This window comes from Dendropsophus ebraccatus, chromosome 8 (genome assembly GCF_027789765.1).
Source record: "Dendropsophus ebraccatus isolate aDenEbr1 chromosome 8, aDenEbr1.pat, whole genome shotgun sequence".
In the NCBI taxonomy this organism is placed as follows: domain Eukaryota; kingdom Metazoa; phylum Chordata; class Amphibia; order Anura; family Hylidae; genus Dendropsophus; species Dendropsophus ebraccatus.
Window position 1 is genome coordinate 122,262,255 of NC_091461.1, and position 25,806 is coordinate 122,288,060.

General features: G+C 44.9%; 2 protein-coding genes across 7 annotated transcripts in view; one reads left to right on the forward strand and one right to left on the reverse strand.

Annotated features, from left to right (window-relative positions):
* The window catches only part of PODN (podocan), a 35,098-nt gene extending 16,316 nt beyond the window's left edge, over positions 1-18,782 (forward strand). The window contains exons 5-11 of one of the 2 annotated variants that reach the window (XM_069981627.1): positions 4,825-4,934; positions 9,397-9,553; positions 11,733-11,848; positions 13,802-14,459; positions 15,754-15,902; positions 15,980-16,138; positions 18,523-18,782. In XM_069981627.1, coding sequence (XP_069837728.1) covers positions 4,825-4,934; positions 9,397-9,553; positions 11,733-11,848; positions 13,802-14,459; positions 15,754-15,902; positions 15,980-16,121 — 1,332 coding nt within the window. In that variant the 3' untranslated portion in view covers positions 16,122-16,138; positions 18,523-18,782. Of the gene's footprint in view, positions 1-4,824; positions 4,935-9,396; positions 9,554-11,732; positions 11,849-13,801; positions 14,460-15,753; positions 15,903-15,979; positions 16,139-18,384 lie in introns of both variants that reach the window. The other variant, XM_069981626.1, reaches the window with a different exon arrangement.
* Positions 18,783-23,704: 4,922 nt separating this feature from the next.
* Positions 23,705-25,806, reverse strand: part of SLC1A7 (solute carrier family 1 member 7) — a 54,187-nt gene continuing 52,085 nt past the window's right edge. For all 5 annotated transcript variants that reach the window (XM_069981634.1, XM_069981633.1, XM_069981637.1 and 2 more), the window contains one exon: positions 23,705-24,496. In XM_069981634.1, coding sequence (XP_069837735.1) covers positions 24,272-24,496 — 225 coding nt within the window. In that variant the 3' untranslated portion in view covers positions 23,705-24,271. The remainder of the gene's footprint in view (positions 24,497-25,806) is intronic.

The following is a 25,806-nucleotide window of genomic DNA, read 5'->3' on the forward strand; positions in this document are numbered from 1 at the left end:
ATGTACAGCTGTAGTTATAGGATGTAGAGAGCATACACCAGGAGTCAGATGTACAGCTGTAGTTATAGGATGTAGAGAGCGTACACCAGGAGTCAGATGTACAGCCATAGTTATAGGATGCAGAGAGCGTACACCAGGAGTCAGATGTACAGCAGTAGTTATAGGATGCAGAGAGCGTACACCAGGAGTCAGATGTACAGCCGTAGTTATAGGATGTAGAGAGCATACACCAGGAGTCAGATGTACAGCCATAGTTATAGGATGTAGAGAGCGTACACCAGGAGTCAGATGTGTACAGCTGTAGTTATAGGATGTAGAGAGCGTACACCAGGAGTCAGATGTACAGCAGTAGTTATAGGATGCAGAGAGCGTACACCAGGAGTCAGATGTACAGCTGTAGTTATAGGATGTAGAGAGCGTACACCAGGAGTCAGATGTACAGCTGTAGTTATAGGATGTAGAGAGCGTACACCAGGAGTCAGATGTACAGCCGTAGTTATAGGATGCAGAGAGCGTACACCAGGAGTCAGATGTACAGCTGTAGTTATAGGATGTAGAGAGCGTACACCAGGAGTCAGATGTACAGCTGTAGTTATAGGATGTAGAGAGCGTACACCAGGAGTCAGATGTACAGCTGTAGTTATAGGATGTAGAGAGCGTACACCAGGAGTCAGATGTACAGCTGTAGTTATAGGATGTAGAGAGCGTACACCAGGAGTCAGATGTACAGCTGTAGGTATAGGATGTAGAGAGGGTACACCAGGAGTCAGATGTACAGCTGTAGTTATAGGATGTAAAGAGCGTACACCAGGAGTCAGATGTACAGCTGTAGGTACAGGATGTAGAGAGGGTACACCAGGAGTCAGATGTACAGCTGTAGTTATAGGATGTAGAGAGCGTACACCAGGAGTCAGATGTACAGCTGTAGTTATAGGATGTAGAGAGCGTACACCAGGAGTCAGATGTACAGCTGTAGTTATAGGATGTAGAGAGCATACACCAGGAGTCAGATGTACAGCTGTAGTTATAGGATGTAGAGAGCGTACACCAGGAGTCAGATGTACAGCCGTAGTTATAGGATGTAGAGAGCGTACACCAGGAGTCAGATGTACAGCAGTAGTTATAGGATGCAGAGAGCGTACACCAGGAGTCAGATGTACAGCTGTAGTTATAGGATGTAGAGAGCGTACACCAGGAGTCAGATGTACAGCTGTAGTTATAGGATGTAGAGAGCGTACACCAGGAGTCAGATGTACAGCTGTAGTTATAGGATGTAGAGAGCGTACACCAGGAGTCAGATGTACAGCTGTAGTTATAGGATGTAGAGAGCGTACACCAGGAGTCAGATGTACAGCTGTAGGTATAGGATGTAGAGAGGGTACACCAGGAGTCAGATGTACAGCTGTAGTTATAGGATGTAAAGAGCGTACACCAGGAGTCAGATGTACAGCTGTAGGTATAGGATGTAGAGAGGGTACACCAGGAGTCAGATGTACAGCTGTAGTTATAGGATGTAGAGAGCGTACACCAGGAGTCAGATGTACAGCTGTAGTTATAGGATGTAGAGAGCGTACACCAGGAGTCAGATGTACAGCTGTAGTTATAGGATGTAGAGAGCATACACCAGGAGTCAGATGTACAGCTGTAGTTATAGGATGTAGAGAGCGTACACCAGGAGTCAGATGTACAGCCGTAGTTATAGGATGTAGAGAGCGTACACCAGGAGTCAGATGTACAGCCGTAGTTATAGGATGTAGAGAGCGTACACCAGGAGTCAGATGTACAGCTGTAGTTATAGGATGTAGAGAGCGTACACCAGGAGTCAGATGTACAGCCGTAGTTATAGGATGTAGAGAGCGTACACCAGGAGTCAGATGTACAGCCGTAGTTATAGGATGTAGAGAGCGTACACCAGGAGTCAGATGTGTACAGCTGTAGTTATAGGATGTAGAGAGCGTACACCAGGAGTCAGATGTACAGCTGTAGTTATAGGATGTAGAGAGTGTACACCAGGAGTCAGATGTGTACAGCTGTAGTTATAGGATGTAGAGAGCGTACACCAGGAGTCAGATGTACAGCTGTAGTTATAGGATGTAGAGAGCGTACACCAGGAGTCAGATGTACAGCCGTAGTTATAGGATGTAGAGAGCGTACACCAGGAGTCAGATGTACAGCTGTAGTTATAGGATGTAGAGAGCGTACACCAGGAGTCAGATGTACAGCCATAGTTATAGGATGTAGAGAGCGTGGGCTATGGGAAGCTCTGATGCGGGCGCACGCTGATGCGCCCGCATCAGAGCTCTGCGGCCGGAAGAACACCCGGCCGGTATTTAAGTACCAGCCGAGATGATCCGGCCAGAGACCGGCCGTTCCGTCACCCAGCCGGGGTCACGGAACGGCCAGTCTCATACGTAGTGTGAACATAGCCTTAATCCGTGTGAACGAAGCCTAAGGCTGGCAGGAGTCTGAAATGCGTCGGCCAGTCACCACACCTCCTGCAGCCGCTGGGTTTTCACCCTTATACAATTTCATTATATTTGGAGCTCGGTGGGTTTCACGTTCTTGCCAGTTTTCTTATGGCTCCTGATCCCGGTTTCCATTCCACCAGCTCGGTGGGCAGCTGTATGTTTCTGTTCCTGGCACAAAAAGTGTCATCATGGATCATGATTCCCAGTAAGCCAAATTTCCATAGATGTAAGAAGCAAAGAAATAGCTTTATATGAACATGGAAGCAAATGTAACCGCAGCCTTATAAGCCATCGTGCCCACTCCAGATAGTATGTATCCATTAATTGTAAACTGTGTTCAAATAAATAATAATAATAATAATAATAATAATAAACTGTGTCCAATAGTGAACATACATATTGAAAGGGAATTCTGAAACATGACTTATGAAACGTTATGCTGAGACAGAAAAGCCTGTACTCACCCTCCACGCTCCCCCACTGCTGCCGGCTCCAGACCACTGTGCAGCATTTCCACAGTCAGGGTCAGCACAACGAATTGCACTCAAAAAAAGCATTGCAACTCTACATAAATCCTCAGAGCATTTGCGCCGCATGCAGTGCGCCTAGTTCAGAAATTGGATGTGCAGTCATATATCTACATGTAGTCATATATCTTAATTGTCTGGCAGTCAGTGGCAGCGGTCCTCAGCAGCTCGGTGGCGGGTGACTGCAGCACTGACAGTTTTTAACAAAGTAACATTTAAATCTGCAGCCTCCATGGACTGGCAATTTGGGCGGCCTATGGGCATTTGCCCGGTTTACTAGATTGTCAGTCCGGGCCTGGTTTTAAAGCATCAGTACATTAGGTCAGGGATGGGGAAGCTAAAGGTTTGGCTGTCCAGGCATGATGGGAATTGTAGTTTTGCAACAGCTGGAGGGCGGCAGGTTCCCCATCTGTGCTGAACACTGTGACACAATATAAAACCTTGGAATTACACTTAGAAATGGCGTCTTTTGCCTGATGCCGAGCACAGTTATATGTCACTTGTACAGCTGCCTGGTTTGGAGCAGTGAGCGACTCCGGCCTCGGTGTGGGAGGTTTCCCCTTAATTCACATAGCAGCGGTCTGGCAGCCTCCGGCTCCAGAGACGGAGGCCAGATAACATGGCGGGATGTGTCTCGCTGGCTCCGTCAGACGCAGCGCTCTTCCAACCTGTGTGTTGTTTGGCCAATAATAGGGTCAGGATTGAGTTCAGGATGAAGTGAGATGCGTCGGGGATTTGTCACTTACTTTACAGCTTGTGAGCACGGAGAGGGCGAGGAGCTCATTCCACGCTTAGTCTATTAACACAGATGGCGCTGATGAGTAATCGTCCTTACCTACATCCGTGCTCCGCGACCTGCAGCGGCTGTAACACTACAACTCCCACACGGGGCCTGATAGGAGTGATAGAGTGTACAAATAAATTGCTTAATCACTCACTGATCATTTAAATGATAAGCGTTTACACCAGGAGATTATCGCTTAAATTTGAACAATTTATCAATTTTTTACACGAAAATCTGGAGAATAAGTAGTCCTCTCCATTATGTGCATGAGCTCAGTAGTCCTGGATATTCATGAGAAGCAGAAAACTCCGCCCACCAGCTGCTGATTGGCAGTTATCTATTCATGCTGTGTATAGGCAGTCAGCTGTCAATCAGCAGCTGGAGGGCGGGGGGAGGGGTGGCAAGAATCCTATTCTCCTGCATATTAGGAGAACGGCTGAACACAATGATGGAAGTAATACACCGATTTGTTCAGCAATTCTATCACTAGTTTATTCCACCCTCATTTAAGGCAGAATGAACCTAGTGACAGATTCCCTTTAAAGATGAGAAAGAATGCAAATCACCAGGGAAAGTTCTTTGAAGGTGCTGAACAAGCAGAAAATGCTGACAAAATGTGATTGCAGGCCTGTAGAATTGATGACAATGTATGAGTGATGATTGGAGAGGTCGGACCGTTTGGGTTCAGCAACGTTCTCTGAACCCCGAGCACTCGGCTTTTGGCTCATGTGGCTGCAGAAGTTTGATGCGGCCCAGTTCGGCCTCTCCGCTCAACACTAATAGATAGTAAGGACCTGTACAAGATAAGTGAAGGAAGGTTGTAAAGGTTTTATGTTGGTTATGTATCTATATACGGTCTGTCCCAGTATCAGTAGGAATATGTCATCAGGAAATCATCTACTGTGTACATCAAGTTTTGCTGTGGGTGAGGGGGGACCGGACAGGTTGTTGCTGTCGATGATGATGATGGTGACAATGATGATGATGATGGTGACGATGATGATGATAATGATGCCGTAACTGGTTCCTTTGTTGTTACTTTTAGTTAACATTGGCGCCAAGGTTCCTCCCAAGCTCTCTAATAAGCGCAGACTTTGCCGCCAATTATATCACCAAGATCTATGGGATGACTTTTGGACATAAACCGAATCTAAGGTGAGACCAAGAGAACCCAACACCCTGATGTATGATAGTATACACCCTGATGTATGATAGTATACAGTATATACCCTGATGTATGATAGTATACACCCTGATGTATGATAGTATACAGTATATACCCTGATGTATGATAGTATACAGTATATACCCTGATGTATTATAGTATACACCCTGATGTATGATAGTATACAGTATATACCCTGATGTATGATAGTATACAGCATATACCCTGATGTATGATAGTATACACCCTGATGTATGATAGTATATACACAGATGTATGATAGTATACAGTATATACACAGATATATTATAGTATACATTATATACACAGATATATTATAGTATACGTTATATACCCTGATGTATCATAGTATACAGTATATACATAGATGTATTATAGTATACAGTATATACCCTGATGTATGATAGTATACACCCTGATGTATGATAGTATACAGTATATACCCTGATGTATGATAGTATATACACAGATGTATGATAGTATACAGTATATACACAGATATAGTATACAGTATATACACAGATATATTATAGTATACAGTATATACCCTGATATATTATAGTATACGTTATATACCCTGATGTATCATAGTATACAGTATATACCCTGATGTATTATAGTATACAGTATACACCAGCAACATTCAAACCACTGACAGGTGAAGCTAATAACATTGATTATCTCATGACAAAAGTGTGCAATAGGGTTTATATTCCTGGAGGTGTCAGTAATATGGAAAATGATTTAGCTTTGCTATATAAGTGTCCAAACAGTGGAAATTGAAGTTCAATGTTTCCAAATCTAAAATAATGCACTTGGGGAGGAGAAATCCTCTATCCGAGTATCACATCGGCAGTGCTGGGCTGGAAAAGACTTCAGAAGAGAAGGATTTAGGGGTAATGATTTCTGACAGCCTTAAAATGAGTCACCAGTGCAACCAGGCGGTGGGGAAAGCAAATCGTATGCTGGGGTGTATATATATATAATATATATAATGGTATGCTGGGGTGTATATATATATAATGGTATGCTGGGGTGTATATATATATAATGGTATGCTGGGGTGTATAGCTAGAGGTATAACCAGTAGGAAGAGGGAGATTGTGATCCCGCTGTATAGAGCTCTGGTGAGGCCACATCTGGAATACTGTGTCCAGTTCTGGAGACCTCATCTAAAAAAAGGACATTGATAAAATAGAACGAACAGGTCCAAAGACGGCTACAAAAATGGTGGAGGGTGTGAGGTATAAACCATCAGGAAAGACTTAAGGATTTGTATCTGTATAGTCTGGAGGAAAGACGGGAAAGGGGGGACATGATGGGAACCTTTATATATGTTACAGGACTAAATAAGGTTCAGGAGGGAAGTGTTTTTAGTTAAAAAAAACTGAGCACAAGAACAAGAGGAGACAGTGAGAGATTAGTTGGGGGAAAGATCAGAAGCAATGTGAGAAAATATTATTTTACTGAAAGAGTAGTAGATACCTGGAACAAACTTCCAGCAGAGGTGGTTGGTAAATCTACAATAACAGAATTTAAACACACCTGGGATATATATATATATCTATCCAACGATAATAAGAAAGAAAATACTAAAAGGGCCGACTAGATGGACCTGGTCTTTTTCTGCCGACAATCTTCTATGTTTCTATGACAATGGTTCCTGTCGGGCGGGATATACAAGACAACAAGTGATCAGTCAGTTCTTGAAGTTTATGAGTTGGGAGAAGGACAAATAAGGAAATGTAAGGAGCTGGGTAACAGTGACAATGGCCAAACAGGGATAACTGGACAATAAGTGGGAGCAGGCCCGGACTGACAATGTGACGCAGCGGGCAACTGCCTGGTGGGCTGCCCATGGGAGCAAGTACTAAATGACCGTTTTTATGGGATGAGTACCCACCATAAATAATTCCAAGGAAGGACAGCAGGCTCATTGACGCACATGGAGAGCAATGGCTATCCCTGACTAATGGATACCACAGGACTCCTCCCGAGGCCTTGTAGAGTCCGGGCCTTCATGGGTCATAGCTGTGCACAAGACAAGCAGGTGGTTTTATTGTTATGGCTGATCAATGAACACAGTTATAGTCATATTGTCTACTATGCTGAAATAACATAATGTATTCTTCAACTAATAAAAACTAAGAGCGGGTCCCCAGATCCAGGTTAGAAGTAGTTTTCTTGTAGGGTTCCTCTTTATATAAACTGGAGTTACCAAAGTCTAGAAGACCTGGTCCATCGTCCCCAGTTATACTGGAGGGGGGGGGGGCTGCTCACGACTGGGAGTCTTGGGACTCCTTCCTATATATACTATATATACTATATACTATCACTCCCTCTTATATCAATCGGCTCCACTCCTCCTCAGGATAATGGATTCGGCACAGTCCATCACTCCGCTATAATAACATGTCCAATTGTCCTCCTATAAGCCAGTGATGGAAAATCCCTTTAAGTAAAGCAGTTCATGGAGCTGGTGTGCTGGCTCCTCTATTGTGCTCCATAGGAAACCTGTTCTCTATTATCTTTGCTTCCATCATATTGTTTTGTCACTTGTCCAGCTTCCCTATGAACCATTAACCCTTTCCTGTAGTAACCTCTGCTCCTGTACTGAGCGGTCACAGCGGGTCGCTGCCAGCCGTATACCACGTGTTACCTTCTGGGGGAAATAAATCCTTAGTGACCCGATATAAACCTGCACAGACGCTAAAGACATCAGGACCGAGGCTTCAGCTTTATATTAAGAACATTTCCCGCACTGAGAACATATGGAGAGAAGCGTATAATAGGAAACATCCCGTCATATACAGAGAGAAGGAGCGGCAAGGCCCAGTACAGGCATAATACACACAGTGATGTCACAGTACAGGGGGGATAATACACACAGTGATGTCACAGTACAGGGATAATACACACAGTGATGTCACAGTACAGGCATAATACACACAGTGATGTCACAGTACAGGGATAATACACAGTGATGTCACAGTACAGGCATAATACACACAGTGATGTCACAGTACAGGGATACTACACACAGTGATGTCACAGTACAGGGATAATACACACAGTGATGTCACAGTACAGGGATAATATACACAGTGATGTCACAGTACAGGGATAATACACACAGTGATGTCACAGTACAGGGATAATACACACAGTGATGTCACAGTACAGGCATAATACACACAGTGATGTCACAGTACAGGGATAATACACAGTGATGTCACAGTACAGGGATAATACACACAGTGATGTCACAGTACAGGGATAATACACAGTGATGTCACAGTACAGGGATAATATACACAGTGATGTCACAGTACAGGGATAATACACACAGTGATGTCACAGTACAGGGATAATACACACAGAGATGTCACAGTACAGGGATAATACACACAGTGATGTCACAGTACAGGCATAATACACACAGTGATGTCACAGTACAGGGATAATACACACAGTGATGTCACAGTACAGGATAATACACACAGTGATGTCACAGTACAGGCATAATACACACAGTGATGTCACAGTACAGAGATAATACACAGTGATGTCACAGTACAGGATAATACACACAGTGATGTCACAGTACAGGGATAATACACAGTGATGTCACAGTACAGGCATAATACACACAGTGATGTCACAGTACAGGGATAATACACACAGTGATGTCACAGTACAGGGGGGATAATATACACAGTGATGTCACAGTACAGGGATAATATACACAGTGATGTCACAGTACAGGGGGGATAATATACAGTGATGTCACAGTACAGGGATAATACACACAGTGATGTCACAGTACAGGGATAATACACACAGTGATGTCACAGTACAGGCATAATACACACAGTGACGTCACAGTACAGAGATAATACACAGTGATGTCACAGTACAGGGATAATACACAGTGATGTCACAGTACAGGGGGGATAATATACACAGTGATGTCACAGTACAGGGATAATATACACAGTGATGTCACAGTACAGGGGGGATAATATACAGTGATGTCACAGTACAGGGATAATACACACAGTGATGTCACAGTACAGGGATAATACACACAGTGATGTCACGGTACAGGCATAATACACACAGTGACGTCACAGTACAGAGATAATAATGCCGCCCTAGGGAGTCCTGGTGGGTACAGCCTATGGCCTATGGCTGTATCCATGTTTTCCTGGACTCCCTATGGCTGTATGCGACCTCTTCAGCCACCGGTAATCAAATACAGAACGATCGGGGGTCGGAGTGTCACTCATCTCTTATAATAAACAGAGATGTCACAGGGCAGTGATGTGTGCGGAGCCCCTTCAGGTTGGAATATATAAATTATAAAGGATGATAGTAAATTTAGGATGTGATGGTGCCACAATGAGGGTGTGTGATGTTCTCTCTCATCAGGTCCGTGTATCTCCATAACAACAAGCTGACGGACGCCGGTCTACCGGACAACGTGTTCAACCGCTCCGACAATGTGGAGATCCTTATAATGTCCAGCAACTTCCTGAGACTCGTCCCAAAGAACCTGCCCCCCGCACTCTATAAGCTGCACCTCAAGGTATCAGGGAGCATTGGAGTGACGTCTGTCAGTACATAGACATCTACAAGATGGCACCCTCCCCCCTTGTCCTCCCTGAATACACTTGGCTAAAACCAAGCCTTAAAGGGGCTATAAAGGGGTATTCTAGCCAATAGATCTGGGGGTCTGTGACTTGGACACTTCATCCATTGGCAGTAAGGCCTCTCTTGCTCTGGAGGTCTGTTTATACAGAGATCCCATTAATCTCTATGGGCACGGCGGTGTAATGACTCATCTCCCCTGTGGCGGTGCTGTAGGGGAATCAGACCCTCGCTGCCAAGTTCTCCGGCAGCGGCACGAGTTGTGAGGTAGGCAACGCCCATACACCGGTGATAGCCGCCAGTCATCTGCTACCTCTACAGGTTCCTCCATATGTAGGGACATTCGGCTGGCCTAAGCAATCCTGTGTCCTGAACAGAGGGAGGAGGGAGAAGCCACTGCCGGACTCCTCTGACTGTGACTTATCTCTCAGAGAACAAAAGGACTGGGTACTGCTCACTCCTCTCCATTGTCATCATTTATTAATGAAATTGATGGGTTCAGATGATTTTTTTCCTGAATATAGGATCCTTAAAGTGATTATCCTATGAGGAAACCTATTTTTAAGATTATTTTACCACCTGTAGGATGTTCTTACAAACAGTATTTTTTATTTATTTATTTATTTTTTAAACGGATGGGAATTATAAAGGAAGGACATATACATTTGATTCCTGATGGATTGACTTTTGGCTTTGGCTCAAAAAGAATTGGCTGAATTCCTGGCTAGAGTGTTTAATTGTCAGACAACCTCTGATCTATTTCAGGGTAGCTTAAACTAGTGACAGAGAAGCTGAACAGATCTATGGATCACTTACATTGTTCTGTGAAGCTGATTTAGAGATCTCCTCCCAAATAATGCACACTAGTCCTCTCTATTGTATAGTCCTGGATATTCATGAGCACCAGCTCCCTCTGCCCTTTAGCTGCTGTTTGGCAGTTGTATAGCACAAAGCCCACTCTCGTTTGTGGTCGTTAACCATTAATCAGTAATCATTCATCTAATAGGACCCTTAGACTTCCTGTTGTGTCTGTGGTGATAAGAGGAGGCTGCAGTAAAGTGATCTGTACAGCATTGCAGCGTCATGTGACACCAGTAGATAGAGGAGACAATAGCAGCTCCCTGTGGAATGACCTCTTCACAGGTCACAGAGCGCGCTCAGTAATGTCTCACATTCATCTCAAGGGGACAGAGTCTATCTATTGTCGTCTATATCTATGAGTCTTGCTGTAAAGCATGTCACTAAATGCCGTTAAAAACAGCTAAGGCAATATGGCCACCCCCATAACAATGTACAAAAAGTGAAATAAAAAAAATTACATTAAGAAAACAGAAACAGATTAGAATAAAAGAACAACAGAACAACTAACAGAAAATTTCGGTGACACAATCCCTTTAAATGGGTAGTCCGGCGCTCAGAAATTATTCACAGAATAACACACATTACAAAGTTATACAACTTTGTAATGTATGTTATGTCTGTGAATGGCCCCGTTCCCCGTGTCCCACCCCCCCACCCGTGTACCCAGAAGTGTGTGGTGCATTATACATTACCTGATCCGTGTCGAGGGCCGTCCGCCATCTTGTGCCAAACGTCATCTTCGAACGGACGGCCGCCCGTCCCCCCTCCGCCGCGTCACAACTGTGCTCAGCCGCGATTGGCTGAGCACAGTTATGCTCAGCCAATCGCGGCCGAGCATCGGATGACGCTGCAGAGGGCGGCCGACATTCGGGACAGTCGGAGCTGTTCGCCGGCCGCCCGAAGGAGACGTCATTCGCTGAAGATCGGAGACGGGTGTCGCCACGTGACAGGTGAGTACAGCGCACCACACTTCCGGGTACACGGGTGGGGGTGGTGGGACACGGGGAAGGGGGCCATTCACAGACATAACATACAATACAAAGTTGTATAACTTTGTAATGTGTGTTATTCTGTGAATAAATTCTGAGCGCCGCACTACCCCTTTAAGTCACGACCCTAACATAGTATAAGACTTATGAAATCTTCTCCGGTAAGAGTTAAGCGGTTCAGGATCATCCACCTTCATTACATGTGCACATCGCTCTTTCTTCTGGCTCATTGCATGCTGGGTATGAAAATATATTTCTCTTTTCCAGAATAACAGATTGGAGAAGATTCCGGCAGGAGCTTTCAGCCACCTCACAGGTCTACGTGAACTTTACCTGCAAAATAACTTCCTTTCCAATGAGGGAATGAATAACGAGACCTTCGTGTAAGTGGAGATTTATGGGAATATATAGAATAGAACCCATCAATTCAGTAGGAACAAAGGTTCCTGGTGTAAAGGAGAACGGGCTCAGTTGCCCCTAGCAACCAATCAGATTTCTCTTTTCATTCCTTTGCCCTAAACGGTTATACATTACCTCACAGCTCCCGGTCTTCTCCTGCCTTCTGCTCGCTTCAGAGCGGTCTCTGAGCTCACAGACTGCTCAGCCAATCACTGGCCGCTCAGATCCTGCCCCTAAGCTGCAGCAGAGGGCAAGTGGAGACTGCAAACGGGGAGAGCTAATGTATAACAGTTATGTAATCGTTGGCCGTCGGCCGCGCATCGCTATCACTCATAGCTATCACAGTACTGCGCGGTTGGCGGCTGATGATTTTAGGTCCGAACCTAAAGACAAGATTAGCCGATGATCGTTGTCTCTATTACACGGATTTGGCCGATTATCGCTCCATGTAATAGGGCCCTTAGTTATAGAGCTCCTAGACCAGAGATGGGGACCCCATCAGCTGTTGCAGAATTACAGTTTCTATGTCCCGGTATAATAGGGGGGGGGGGGCTGAAGGTTCCTCATCCCTGTCCTAGAATTCAGTAATAAGGTGAATACCCTACTTGACCGTTTGTATCCCAACATATACAGAGCCTATATGGATACATTTGCCAACAAAGTTTCTACACCAACCAATAATAGCTTTTTCAATGTGGACATTTTAAAGGGAATCTGTCAGCTCCCGGGCCCTACCTGAGGTGCTGACTGTGTGCTGTAGCTGGCAGTCCCCTAGTGAGCATGGTGCCTTTTAGTAATTTGTCAGTGCTGTGGATTATGTACTATCTTAGGTCTCCTACTGTAATGAAGAGTCAAAGAGGAGTTGTGGCTCAGTGTTTGTGCCGCATTCTGGCCGCCTCACCACTCCTTCCTTCTCCCTCTTCTTCATAAATAATCAATGCTGCCCGGCCTCCTGCTCAGCTGTCAGTCAGTATCCGCCAACAGAGGACTGATCTGCAATCACATATAGTTGAATGTCCTAGCCTGTGTTGGAGCTGTGGTCTAGGGGTAACTCCCCTGTCTAGAGAACTGCCAGCAGCTCATTCTTTGGTTCAATTGCCCTGATGGAAATGAAATATTTGTCTTTCTTTTTTTCTCATTATCATATCAATTTTAACAGTGCAAAGAATTCCCACCAGGTCCAAATTAGTTTTTTTTTTTTTTTTTTTATACAATGATGAGAAAAAAAGCTATATGTATCTTTTGCATTATTTTAAAACTAATTTGGACCTGATTGGGAATTCTTTGCACTTTTAATAATGATACAATAATGAGAAAAAAAAAAAATATAGAACTACATTTCATTTCCATCAGGGGATTCGTACCGAAGAAAGAACTGTTGCTGGTCTCTAGACAGGTAATTTACTTCTAGACACAGTTGGGATCAGAGATTCAGTTATAAGTTAAGTTAAACTGCCTACAGAGGACTGATCTGCAATCAGAGACACTGGCTGACAGCTGAGAGACCAGGAGGCTGGGCAGCAGAGACACTGACTGACAGCTGAGTGAGCAAGAGGCTGGGCAGCAGAGACACTGGCTACCAGCTGAGCGAACAGGAGGTTGGGCAGCATTGATTATTTATGAAGAAGAAGAGGGGTGAGGCATGGCAGAGTGCAGCACAAACACTCAGCCACAACTCCTCTTTGACTCTTCATTACAATAGGAGACCTGAGATTGTGCATAATCCACTACACGGACAAATTACCAACAGATACCATGCTCATCAGGGGACTGCTGGCTACACCACACGATTACCACCTTATGTAAGGCTTGGGTGTCGGCAGATTCCCTTTAAGAACATCTTGAGGACCTTGCGTTCTTCTTCCATTATATTTTAGTAGTAAACGTTGTAGATCCTAATTTCCAAACTACATCAGATGTTCTTCTCATCCCTGTAGGAACCTAAACAGATTGGAATATCTTGACCTTTCGAGCAATAACTTGTCGCACATTCCCAGCGGCCTTCCCCGTAACATCGTCATCCTCCACCTGGAGAAGAATTCCATACGGAATATTTCTAACGACGTTCTGACTCAGATTAGGAATCTAGAATATCTTCTGCTCCACAACAACAAGCTGAGGGCGCGGGGGATTCATCCAGCCGCCTTCCTGGGGTTAAAGAAGTTACACACGCTTCACATCTACAACAACCTGCTGGAGAAGGTCCCCGCGGGGCTCCCACGCCGGGTCAAGACCCTCATGCTCCTTCACAATCAGATCACTGGGATTTCTAAGGATGACTTTGCCACCACTTATCTCCTCGAGGACCTGAACCTGAGATACAACAAGATCATGAGTAGCTCCGTCCATAAAGACGCTTTCCGAAAACTGAGGCTCCTCAAGACCTTGGAGCTGTCCGGCAACTTTTTGAGATCTGTGCCTCATGGTCTCCCCAAAAATTTGGAAATCCTGAGACTAAATGACAATGAGATTAGCTCCATACCGCAAGACACGCTGGCCGGGATGGCGAAACTTAAGGAACTTTATATGAAAAACAATAAACTTAAGATCGGCTCCATCTACACCGGGGCGTGGTCGGAGCTCAGTAGTCTCCAGGTGAGAGTACTCTAACTTTATATCAGGGGTAGGGAACCTTGGCCCTCACATGGTGCAAAACTACAACTCTGATCATGCATGGAGAGCTAAAGCTTTGGCTGTCCAGGCATAATGGGAGTTGTAGTTTTACAACAGCTGGAAAGCCAATGTTTGCTACCTCTGCTCTATATCATCATCATATTCCATGTGGATCTTATGATTTATGTTAAAATCTCATTTTTTCAGTCATCCAGTACTTCTTAGCTGCTGCATGTCCTGCAGGGTGTGGTGTATTTTTTCCAGTTTCTCACAGTTCTCACAGTGCTCTCTGCTACCACCTCTGTCCATGTCAGGAACTGTCCAGAGCAGTAGCAAATCCCCATAGAAAACCTCTCCTGCTCTGGACAGTTCCTGACATGGACAGAGGTGGCAGCAGAGAGCACTGTGTCAGACTGGAGAGAATACACCACTTCCTGCAGGACACACAGCAGCTGATAACTACTTGAAGACTGGAGATTTTTTAAATAGAAGTAAACTACTTCTATTTTGCTGCATTTCCCCTTTAAGGTGGTTACTCCAAGATTAAATGTTACCTCCTATCATCAAAATATGGCGTAAGTTGGGGATCAGTGGTGGACTGTACGATGGATGTCAAATAGATATAATCCAGTAGAGTGGCAGCTCGCATGCTGATAGTGGCAGCTCGCATGCTGAGCCTTCACTTCATTCAATGTCTTTGGACCTTCCTTAAACATTTCACAAATCCAATAGAGAGGGAGTGGCAGCATGCATGCTCTGTTACTGCTCCATTCAATCTACTCACAAGACATTGGATGTGTACCTCATGAAGAAGTCACACTGACCTGGAAACTCATTGTATCCATTTGTAAAAAAAAAAAAAAGACTCTTGAATAGTAGAGTGGACTTGTAGAACCGTTCAGGTCCGGTAATGTTCTCCAAACCAGAATACTCGGCATTTGACTCCTGGCTGGAGAAGTTGGATGCCGCCCAAGGAAGTCCTGGAAAACATGGATACAGCTATAGGCCATAGGCAGTATCCATGTTTTCCTGACAGCCCTAGCTGTCGGGAGATTTAAATGCTGAGCATTCTAGTTTGGAGAACGTTACTGGACATTACGTCACTCTACTATTCAAGAGTCTTTTTCTTTTTTTTTTTTTACAAATGGATACGACGAGTTTCCAGGTCAGTCCGACTTCTTCATGAGGTACACATCCAATGTCTTGTGAGTAGATGGAGTGGCATTTTCATTACTCTACAGATTTCAACAAAAAAGAAATATGTCTCCCTCTCTAGCTGCTCGACCTATCAGGAAACCTGCTGACTTACGTCCCACCAGACCTTCCAGAGAACCTCGAATACCTGTATCTCCAGAGTAACAAGATCTCCATGCTGCCCGACAGCGCGTTTCAGGCCACTCCCAACCTAAAGGGTATTTTCCTCAGGTAACACCATGTCACCTCCTCTGATGAAGTCCACTTCGTTAGTTCTAGAGATTACCTAAGTAAATCTTTTTCGGCAGGTTCAATACTCTCACCCCGCAGTCGGTGACGGAGTCCGCCTTTCAGGGGCTGGAGAAGCTGCAGGTCTTAGACATTGAGAACAATCTAGCGTTTAAAGTCACAAAGAAGGAAAAGGAAGAAGATACACAAAAAGACAATTGAGATGGAAAATAATAGTGGTGAGTATCAATGTTCATGGCCGTCGACCGAATTAACCGACTCCAGAAATCAATCTGAATGCTACAAAGCTACATTGTTGCAGATACAGCTAGCCAGGGACTTGCTTACATCAGCTGTCTCAGAAGGGAGGGGGGAGGAGGGGGAGACAGAGAGAAAAGCTCACACACAGATTTTTGTGTCTTCAGCAGAAAGCAGCAACTGAGAACTGGGGGAAGGAGACTGAATAGATAACAACAAGTATGGAAGGAATTGTTAGTCTCACCATGGGCAGCAACATACAATTCAGTACAGTGGCTGGGTCATGTGACCAGCAGTCAGTGAGCAGCAATACCTCCAGTGCTTCCCCTAATATGACCGGGGTTCCAATGCTGCCTCATGTACATCATGCAGAATCACCACTATTCCTACAGTGCCATCTGTTTCATTCCAGCTCTGCTGCTTTCATGCAGTTTAGTCCAGTGGAATTGTTAGTCTCACCATGGCCACAACATATCAAAAATTATGTTGATTAAGTCTCCTTGTCAGACTAATATAAAACAAAAAAAAAATGTTCATCGCAATTTTAAAATGAAAAAAGAAAAAAAAGCAGATCAAACGTTAACCCCAAATGGTCTGTGTTAGAATTACAACATGTGGTAAGAGACATAGCAAGACAAAACACAAGAAGTTGGGGCAGGGCTAGTCATGTCATCTGTACTAAAGATAATGTGTACCTGCAAGTTCTCCAGAGGATCCTTACTGTCCCTGAAAGGTAAATGACGGCTTCCTTCTCATCTATACAGCAGTTCTAGTACAACATTCTTCTTTGCTATGATGCCACCGTATCTACACAGTGCTGCCTCCTGTATCTAATCTCTTCCTTCCCGTCCCTTTAATTCTCCATCTTGTCTTCAGCAGAAGCTCAGTGTTTAGTGTAACCCCTGCCTTGCTCTGCTGTTGTAGTTTTTTTTTATGTCTGCTACTGACACAGCACCATGCAGATCCTGTGCATCAGTAATGGCTTCTTCCCCTATATTCCATCTATAATAGTCAGCGGCATAACTAGAAATGACTGGGCCCCATAGCACACCTTTGATTGATACCCACATGTACATATACGTACACACAAGTGCACTACCTTGTTTTGGAGGGAAGCTCAGGGCTGTTCAGGTTGGTTACAGTGGCTCCTCTTCCCCTGCAGCAGCAGCTGTCTGTTCCGTCATTGAATGGGAGCAGGAAGCAGCCTAAGCTCATAGTGAGAAGGAGCCCGGGGGTGCAGGGGAGGGGGCCCTGCGTCTCTACACCTTTCTGCCTGTCATAATGACTGTCTATATATAGTGATCACTGTCTCTTTATACTGTCTCTTTGCTGTAATCGGCCAGACGACTAAGGGAGGAAGTAACTATGTCAGTACTGCTGGCAAACAATCCGGCTCTGGCCCTACCCCCTGAGATGGAGAGAATGAGAAATAGCTGTGCACCACAGAGGGACAGAATAACACCAGTGAACAGCAGTACCTCCAGTACTTCCCCGATTGTGATTGTGGTTCTCACACTGCCTCATGTCCATCCTATACTTCTGTGTTGTTCATCTGTTATTCTGTGTTAATGGAGCTTTATTAGTCTAAAGAGGCACTCCAGGTTTATATTTTTTGCCACTATTCCTACAGTGCCATCTGTTTCATTCCAGCTCTGCTGCTTTCATCCAGTTTAGTACAGTGGCTGGGTCATGTGACCAACACTCAGTGCGCAGCAGTACCTCCAGTACTTCCCTGATGGTCACTGTGGTTCCAACGCTGCCTCGTGTACATCTTGCACAATCACCACTATTCCTACAGTGCCATCTGCTTCATTCCAGCTCTGTTGCTTCCATACAGTTCAGTACAATGGCTGTGTCATGTGAGCAGCAGTACCTTCAGTACTTCCCCAATGGTCACTGTGGTTCCAACGCTGCCTCGTGTACATCATGCACAATCACCACTATTCCTACAGTGCCATCTGCTTCATTCCAGCTCTGTTGCTTCCATACAGTTCAGTACAATAGCTGGGTCATGTGAGCAGCAGTACCTTCAGTACTTCCCCAATGGTCACTGTGGTTCCAACGCTGCCTCGTGTACATCATGCACAATCACCACTATTCCTACAGTGCCATCTGTTTCAATCCAGCTCTGCTATTTCCATACAGTTCAATACAGTGGCTGGGTCATGTGACCAGCACTCACTGAGCAGCAGTATGGTGACTGTGACTCCTGCCTCGTGTCTTTCAGGATCGGCCTTCTCTCACCTCCTCTCGTCTGGCTTTGCTGAGCGTCGTGGATTCTTCTGGCAGTGAACGAATGAGGAGGCATCTCCTCCACGGACCCCACAAAAGCTGGCTTTTGTTATATTTGTATATTTTATTTCAGGTTATGGGTAAATCAGTAGACGACTGAAGCTTCGAATCTCCCGGACTACCAGAGTCTCGTAACGTCCGGTTACTGAAGTGTACGGTAATCCGGCCCACATAAATTATTTTTATAGCTATCATTATTCTTATGATTCTATATGATAATATGATTTTCTACAGTATTTAAAGGGGCTGCCCAGACCGATGTACAGAAAGCTTTATGACTGGATGACGTTCTGTAACTTTCTCATATACTCTGTAATTCCGCACCATCACAGCTGAGAGCTGTTATATGGAAGCATACTGAGACTGATACACTGCAGCAGACCCTCAGCTGTGAACTGTTATGTACAGGTTGGTAGTCCCTTAACGTAAGCGATAACATCTTACAGCCGCCTGACGTCTTGGCTTTAGCCAGTGTTCACATTCCCATAACAAGGTGGGACAGTCTTTTCTTAGGGTCCATTTACACAGAAAGATTATCTGCCAAAGATTTGAAGCCAAAGCCAGAAACAGACTATAAACAGAGATCAGGTCATAAAGGAAAGCCTGAGATTTCTCCTCTTTTCATATCCATTCCTGGCTTTGGCTTCAAATCTTTGTCAGATAATCTTTTTGTGTAAATGGACCCTTAGACTTCCATGTTGTTCCTTGGTAATTGTGTGTTCATGGAGCTTTATTAGCCTAAAGAAGCACTCCGGGTTCATCTTTTTTGCCAATATATTGCACAATCACCACTATTCCTACAGTGCCATCTGTTTCATTCCCGCTCTGCTGCTTCCATACAGTTCAGTAGTGTGGCTGGGTCATGTGACCAGCACTCAGACCACCAGAAAATTACATGGATTTATGTGTCTCAGGAAGTGGTCTGTGAACTACATGACATTGTCACCTTTCAGGTCCCTCCTGGCACAAGAATCTGTACATTATCCTGTAGTAATACCCTATGCTGCTCTATATATGTAAAAAGAAATAATAAATCATGGAGTAGCTTCTTTAAGTCCTTAGTGGCACAACAAAAATGTCTTTATTTAAGTATGACTGTCTTACAGTGTGACTGTCATCTACATGAGGTCAAGGGAACAGCCACCCTGCCCTCTCCTTTCAGCACTTCTCACTCTGGTTTCTGCTGAAGACACAAAAATCTGTGTGTGAGCTTTTCTCTCTGTCTTCCCCTCCTCTCCCCTCCCTTCTGAGACGCTGATTTAAACAAGTCCCTGGCAGGCTGTGTCTGTAACATTGTAGCTTCTTTGTAATGCTGGGAGGGTTAATATGAGGTCAAATTGTTAATGAACTCACAGGGGGAGATTTATCAAACTGGTGTAAAGGAGAATTGTCTTAGTTGCCCCTAGCAACCAATCAGATTCCACCTTTCATTTTTCAAAGAATCTGTGAGGAATGAAAGGTGGAATCTGATTGGTTGCTAGGGGTAACTGAGCCAGTTTCACTTTACCCCAGTTTGATAAATCTCCCCCACTATGATTAACCCTCCCAGCATTACAAATTACTACAATGTTGCAGATACAGCCTGCCAGGGACTTGTTTACACAAGCTGTCTTGGAAGGGAGGGGGGAGGAGGAGAAGGAGAGAAAAGCTCAGACAGATTTTTGTGTCTTCAGCACAAAGCAGCAGCCGAGAACTGGGGGAAGGAGACTGAATAGATAATAACAAGTATGGAAGGAATTGTTCATCTCACCATGGGCAGCAACATATCAGAAGTTATGTTAGAATGTAATACCCCTTTAATAACTCAACATTCTGGCTTTGTACAACATACCACAAACAAATAAAAGAAAATGATTTTAATGAATGGCAGATGTTTTTCGTGATAGAGGAATCATGTGGAATCATTGAATTCTAAGGGAAAAAAATTATGGAATCATCTTGTAATTTGATTTTCTAAAATAAATATCAGCACAAGTCTAAAAAATGTAAAATAGTCTTCAGCCAATGGAAAGGAACGCAGAGTGGGGCAAAAGATGTTAGTTGTTCCCAATAAGTTGTATATAAAATATATTGCTAGCAAGCGTGGAAGGTCAGTTATAAAAAAAAAGTATACTCAACATACCTAAACTCAACAAATTAAAAATAAAAGAAGAAAACAGGCTACAGGGGCTAAAGAGAAGTGATGATGAGTGTGGAGGATTGGATGACAGTGATCATGAGTGATGGCGTAGTAATGAGCTGCATTAGATCCAGACATATGTAGGATATTTAGGAGCACTGACCTGTCCTTGTTCCCAGCCCGCTGTCGGTGCTATTACATGTGAATAGGGAACAAGACAGCCGACCGTTGCTATAATTATAATTGGTTGATGCAGAAAGGCAACGATCAGCCGACACTGTGCATGAGAAATTACACAAAACGGCCAGAACTGCACGTCCAAGTACGGCCGATAATCGCTTCATGTAATACGGAGCTAAGTCTGAGCTGCTCCATGGGTCCAATGCAAGCAGAACAGGTTGTGCCCCGGCGCTCGGTCACAGGGTCACCTCATAGATAAAGAAGGTAACGAAACAATAAGCAGCCCCCCCTCGCTATATGTCTAAATCCCAGGGATTCTCCGATGGTCGGGCTCAATGTACGGATGAAGGTGACTTTGTATGGAGTAACTGGTTAGATGGTTGTATATTAGCATGTATGGAGTATTGTGCGCATGGTGTATCATGGTTACTATAGCGGCTGCTACGGGGCCCGCCACATCAGGGGGCCCATCCCTGCAATACACTGGACCTCCTTAGCTGTCATCCAGTAGGGAGATACAGGGAGATGCCTACTATGAGGGACACTATGTACTGGGGAGTCGGGATACTAGGGGAGATACCTACCATGGGGGGCACTATCTATGGTGGGATACTAGGGGAGATACCTACCACGGCGGGCACTATCTACTGGGGGGGAGGGATACTAGGGGAGATACCTACCACGGCGGACACTATCTACTGGGGGGGGGGGATACTAGGAGAGATACCTATTTTAGGAGACACTATCTATGGCGGGATACTAGGGGAGATACCTACCACGGCGGGCACTATCTATGGCAGGATACTAGGGGAGATACCTACCATGGGGGGCACTATCTATGGCAGGATACTAGGGGAGATACCTACCATGGGGTACACTATCTATGGCAGGATACTCACGGGGGGCACTATCTACCGGGGGGAGGGATATCACGGCCTAACATATATACTAGGCAGAGGGCTAACAAACACCTACAGTGGGATGGAGAAGAGGAGGGGGGGCCCAATCAAATGTTTGCTGTGGGGCCCAGCCCTTTCTGCTTACACCCTGATATCAGTGGTTTCTGGCTGTGGAGCCCACCATAGCGGCTATGACCACATACACAGGCATGTTACATGTTACAGACAGACACCATGCCATTGTGGTTGGTATAACACTAGTATAAAGTATCGTTCAGCACAATGTAAGATGGAGCGTGGTTCCTTACATAGCGCTGTGCTCCGCACTCTGGGGATCGGCACACATACAGTATATATATTATACATGGCAGATGTGACCCGGTGAAGTCCTGGGTTGTTCTCTCGTCCTGGAATGACCTGCGCCCAGAGACCTCACCAGCCCCTCTAATTCTGCACTCACACTCACACATGGTTTATAGTGGAAAAGTTTGTAAAATAAAAAGTTGTCTGAATCATTAAAATAAGGGATAGAGCAGGATCCCGTGTGTAGCCGTGCCCCCACCCCCACCCAACTCTCACAGAGGATTTCAGTGTCCTTAGATCACCAGACATAGGAATATAATGTAAAGGGCGGTCACAGAAGATTTACCCTTTGTTTGTTTCATTTAATGGGGTAGTTCAACAAAAAAAAAAAAAAAAGTCAGAAAGTTATACAGATTTGTAATTTACTTCTATTAAAAAAAAATCTCAAATCTTCCAGTACTTATCAGCTGCTGTATGTCCTGCAGGAAGTGGAGTATTCTCTCTAGTCTGAAACAGTGCTCTCTGCTGCCACCTCTGTCCATGTCAGAAACTGTCCAGAGCAGCAAATCCCTATAGAAAACCTCTCCTGCTCTGGACAGTTCCTGACATGGACAGAGGTGGCAGCAGAGAGCACTGTGTCAGACTGGAGGGAATACACCACTTCCTGCAGGACATACAGCAGCTGATAAGTACTGGAAGACTGGAGATTTTTAAAAAGAAGTAATTTACAAACCTATAGAACTTTCTGACACCAGCTGATTTTAATTTTTTTTTTACTGGAGTTCCCCTTTAATAGTCATTGCTGTCATCCAGCCTTAGCAGGGGTCCTGTATATTCTTCTTCTTCAGGGGCCTCTGACTGGATGGAAAAGAAGAACAACCGAGGTCTTTCCCAATCATTTTATTACCTAAAAAGAGATAAGAAACCAAAACAAACCAAAGTCTCCCCATCCCCATGTGCCTTCTAATATAATGTAGTAATAATGGAGGCAACCAGGAGTCGAATCTCAATAACAATATCAGTTTTACAAGCAGCAATGGAAAGTCGGCCACGGTCGTATGTCCTTACAGCCGCACTCACACGACTTCCCATAATACACCAAACATCACCGACATGGATCCAGGGTCCAGTGCCTGACTTTTTGGACAGGTTCATATATTACATCTTAAAGGGGAGGTACAAAAAAAAAAAAAAAAACATGGCTGCTTTCTTATAACGCTTGTTGCACACCTGTCCACAGGTCGTCACCCGACTCCATCGAAGGAATCAGAGGTGGGCTGCAATACCACATGCGGACAGGTGTGGCGCTGTATTTGTCATGTTTTTCTAATCCTGTCCTGTCCCTTTAAATGTGGTGTTCACCTGCGATTTCTAGTTCCATCAGTCTGATCATCATAACTTTAAACGGGTGAAATCCAGTGAAATTTTTTTTCTTTTTTTTCTCAGATCAACTGGTTTCAGAAAGTTGTACAGATTTGTAAATTACTTCTATTTAAAAATCTCCAGTCTTCCAGTACTTATCAGCTGCTGTATGTCCTGCAGGAAGTGGTGTATTCTCTCCAGTCTGACACAGTGCTCTCTGCTGCCACCTCTGTCCATGTCAGGAACTGTCCAGAGCAGGAGAGGTTTACTATGGGGATTTGCTGCTGCTCTGGACAGTTCCTGACATGGACAGAGGTGGCAGCAGAGAGCACTGTGTCAGACTGGAGAGAATACACCACTTCCTGCAGGACATGCAGCAGCTGATAAGTACTGGAAAATCACAAACCTGTATAACTTTCTGAAACTAATTGATTTGAAAGAAAAATATTTTGGCCGGAGTTCCCCTTTTATCCCATAGACTTCATATTACGATAAATAAACGGCCCTAAGACGTACAAGACACCACGCAGTTACGTGTAATTTCAAGCAGAGGATTATAGGCACCAGTTTTTTTTTCTATTCTAGTAACACAAATAAATCACATAGTTTTATATAAAACTTCTTTTCCCGAATGAGGTTATTCATGTAAACGTCCGTATAATGTGATATATCTGCACTGCGGATAATGCGGCGTAACTATGGTGGCAACTGGATGGAGTTGTATACAATGGAGAACCGTCCCCAACGTTTGTCCTTCTAACCGTGAGATCGTTCCGAGTTGGCGGTCAGTTAATGTGAGTCTATAACGTAGTCCTTCAGGTATTCTGTGTGGTCGGTGTGAGGTGCCCTCCGTCTCTGGTTGTAGTGGTCATGCTCAGTGATGCCTCATACATCGTGGTCATCCCACCGCCCGGTGCGCACAGGGCCCCGCTCTGTTCCTGAAGAGCCAGATCCTGTGGTTACACATTGGTCTCTAGTTCGCTGATCTCTATCGTACAGTGATCTTTATCCGCGGCTTTATCGGATGGTTCCGGAGCGTCGGGCTCAGGATCCACTTGGACTCGGTGAAACTCTTGCGCCGTATGAGAGAGGTGAGGGGCGCTGCGGCTCTTCACGCATCCATTCCGCTGGTACGCCATGATCTGGTGGATGCTTATCGGCTTGGTCTCACAAATAAGAGGAACCTGAAGAAGACAAAAGGAAGTGAGTGACATGGTGAACGCGGTAACGGTGAGGCCAGATTGGTGGTTGCATCAACCAATGGCTGCAAGACGAATGGAGGTGTATGTGTGAGCCGCTCTTGATATGCTACTGGGGGATGAATGGTCATCTTGCGGCTAATACCATGGAGGCAGGCCGCACAGGCCCCATAGCAGCTGCGTGGTCTGCCTCCATGGTAGCTACGCCGCTGCCAAACAGTTTGGGAACTCTGCTCAAAACTACGTAGCACTTGAGTAATTGAATGACTAAAACAGTAGTTGTCTATCCAACATGTTTTGCCAATGCAAATGCGGCCCCTGGTGCCAACAGAAGGTCTCACCATACATTCTGCCAGCCCCGGGGCAAGAGGTGGGCGCGCACAAATATACATAGAACATACACATAACCTCTAGAGAAACACGCTGCAGGGTCCTCATAACAGAGGACAAGGAGATCTGTAATTGATGGCTGGGCAAACAGATCAATAGGCTGCCATGGTGGCCTTAAAGGGGAACTTGAGTAAAAAAAAAAAAAAAAAAAAGGCCAAAAGTCCATGTCAGGAACTGTCCAGAGCAGGAGAGGTTTTCTATAGGGATTTGCTGCTGCTCTGGACAGTTCCTGACATGGACAGAGGTGGCAGCAGAGAGCACTGTGTCAGACTGGAGAGAATAACCACTTCCTGCAGGACATACAGAAGCTGATAAGTACTGGAAAACTGGAGATTTTTTTAATAGAAGTAAATTACAAATCTCTGGCACTTTCTGGCAACAGTTGATTTGGAAAAAAAACTTTTTTTTGCTGAACAATCCCTTTACTGGATGCTGCAAAGTAACTGCACTATTGCACTGGGAAAAAGCTAAAGCCACTTTGAGGCCCCGGGGAGCCCAGCTGAGCCGTCCCAGAGCCGCCCAGTGCTCCCTCATGGATACACGGCCCCCGGCTTCCTTCCTATCCCGCCCTGTAGATTGTACTGAAGCAGCTGAATTAACTCCTCCAGTGATTGGGGATCAGCGTCGCTCCCTATAGACTGTGGATAGAGATGTAACTGATCCTCCTGTGAGCGCCGGAGCCAGCGGATACCGCGGCTCACGTCTCATCATCCGCTCCGGGGATGTCGGCTCACAACGTCCCACCGTCTGATCCTATAAACCCCATCGCCCTGCGCAGAAAGGGTTAATGTAAATGTCTCTTGATTTCCTGTCAGATACGCCCAAAGTCAAAGAATTTCCAGATTTCCGCTTTAACTCACAACAGGTTGAAAGATCAGGAAAAAAATAGAAAAAAAAAAAAAACG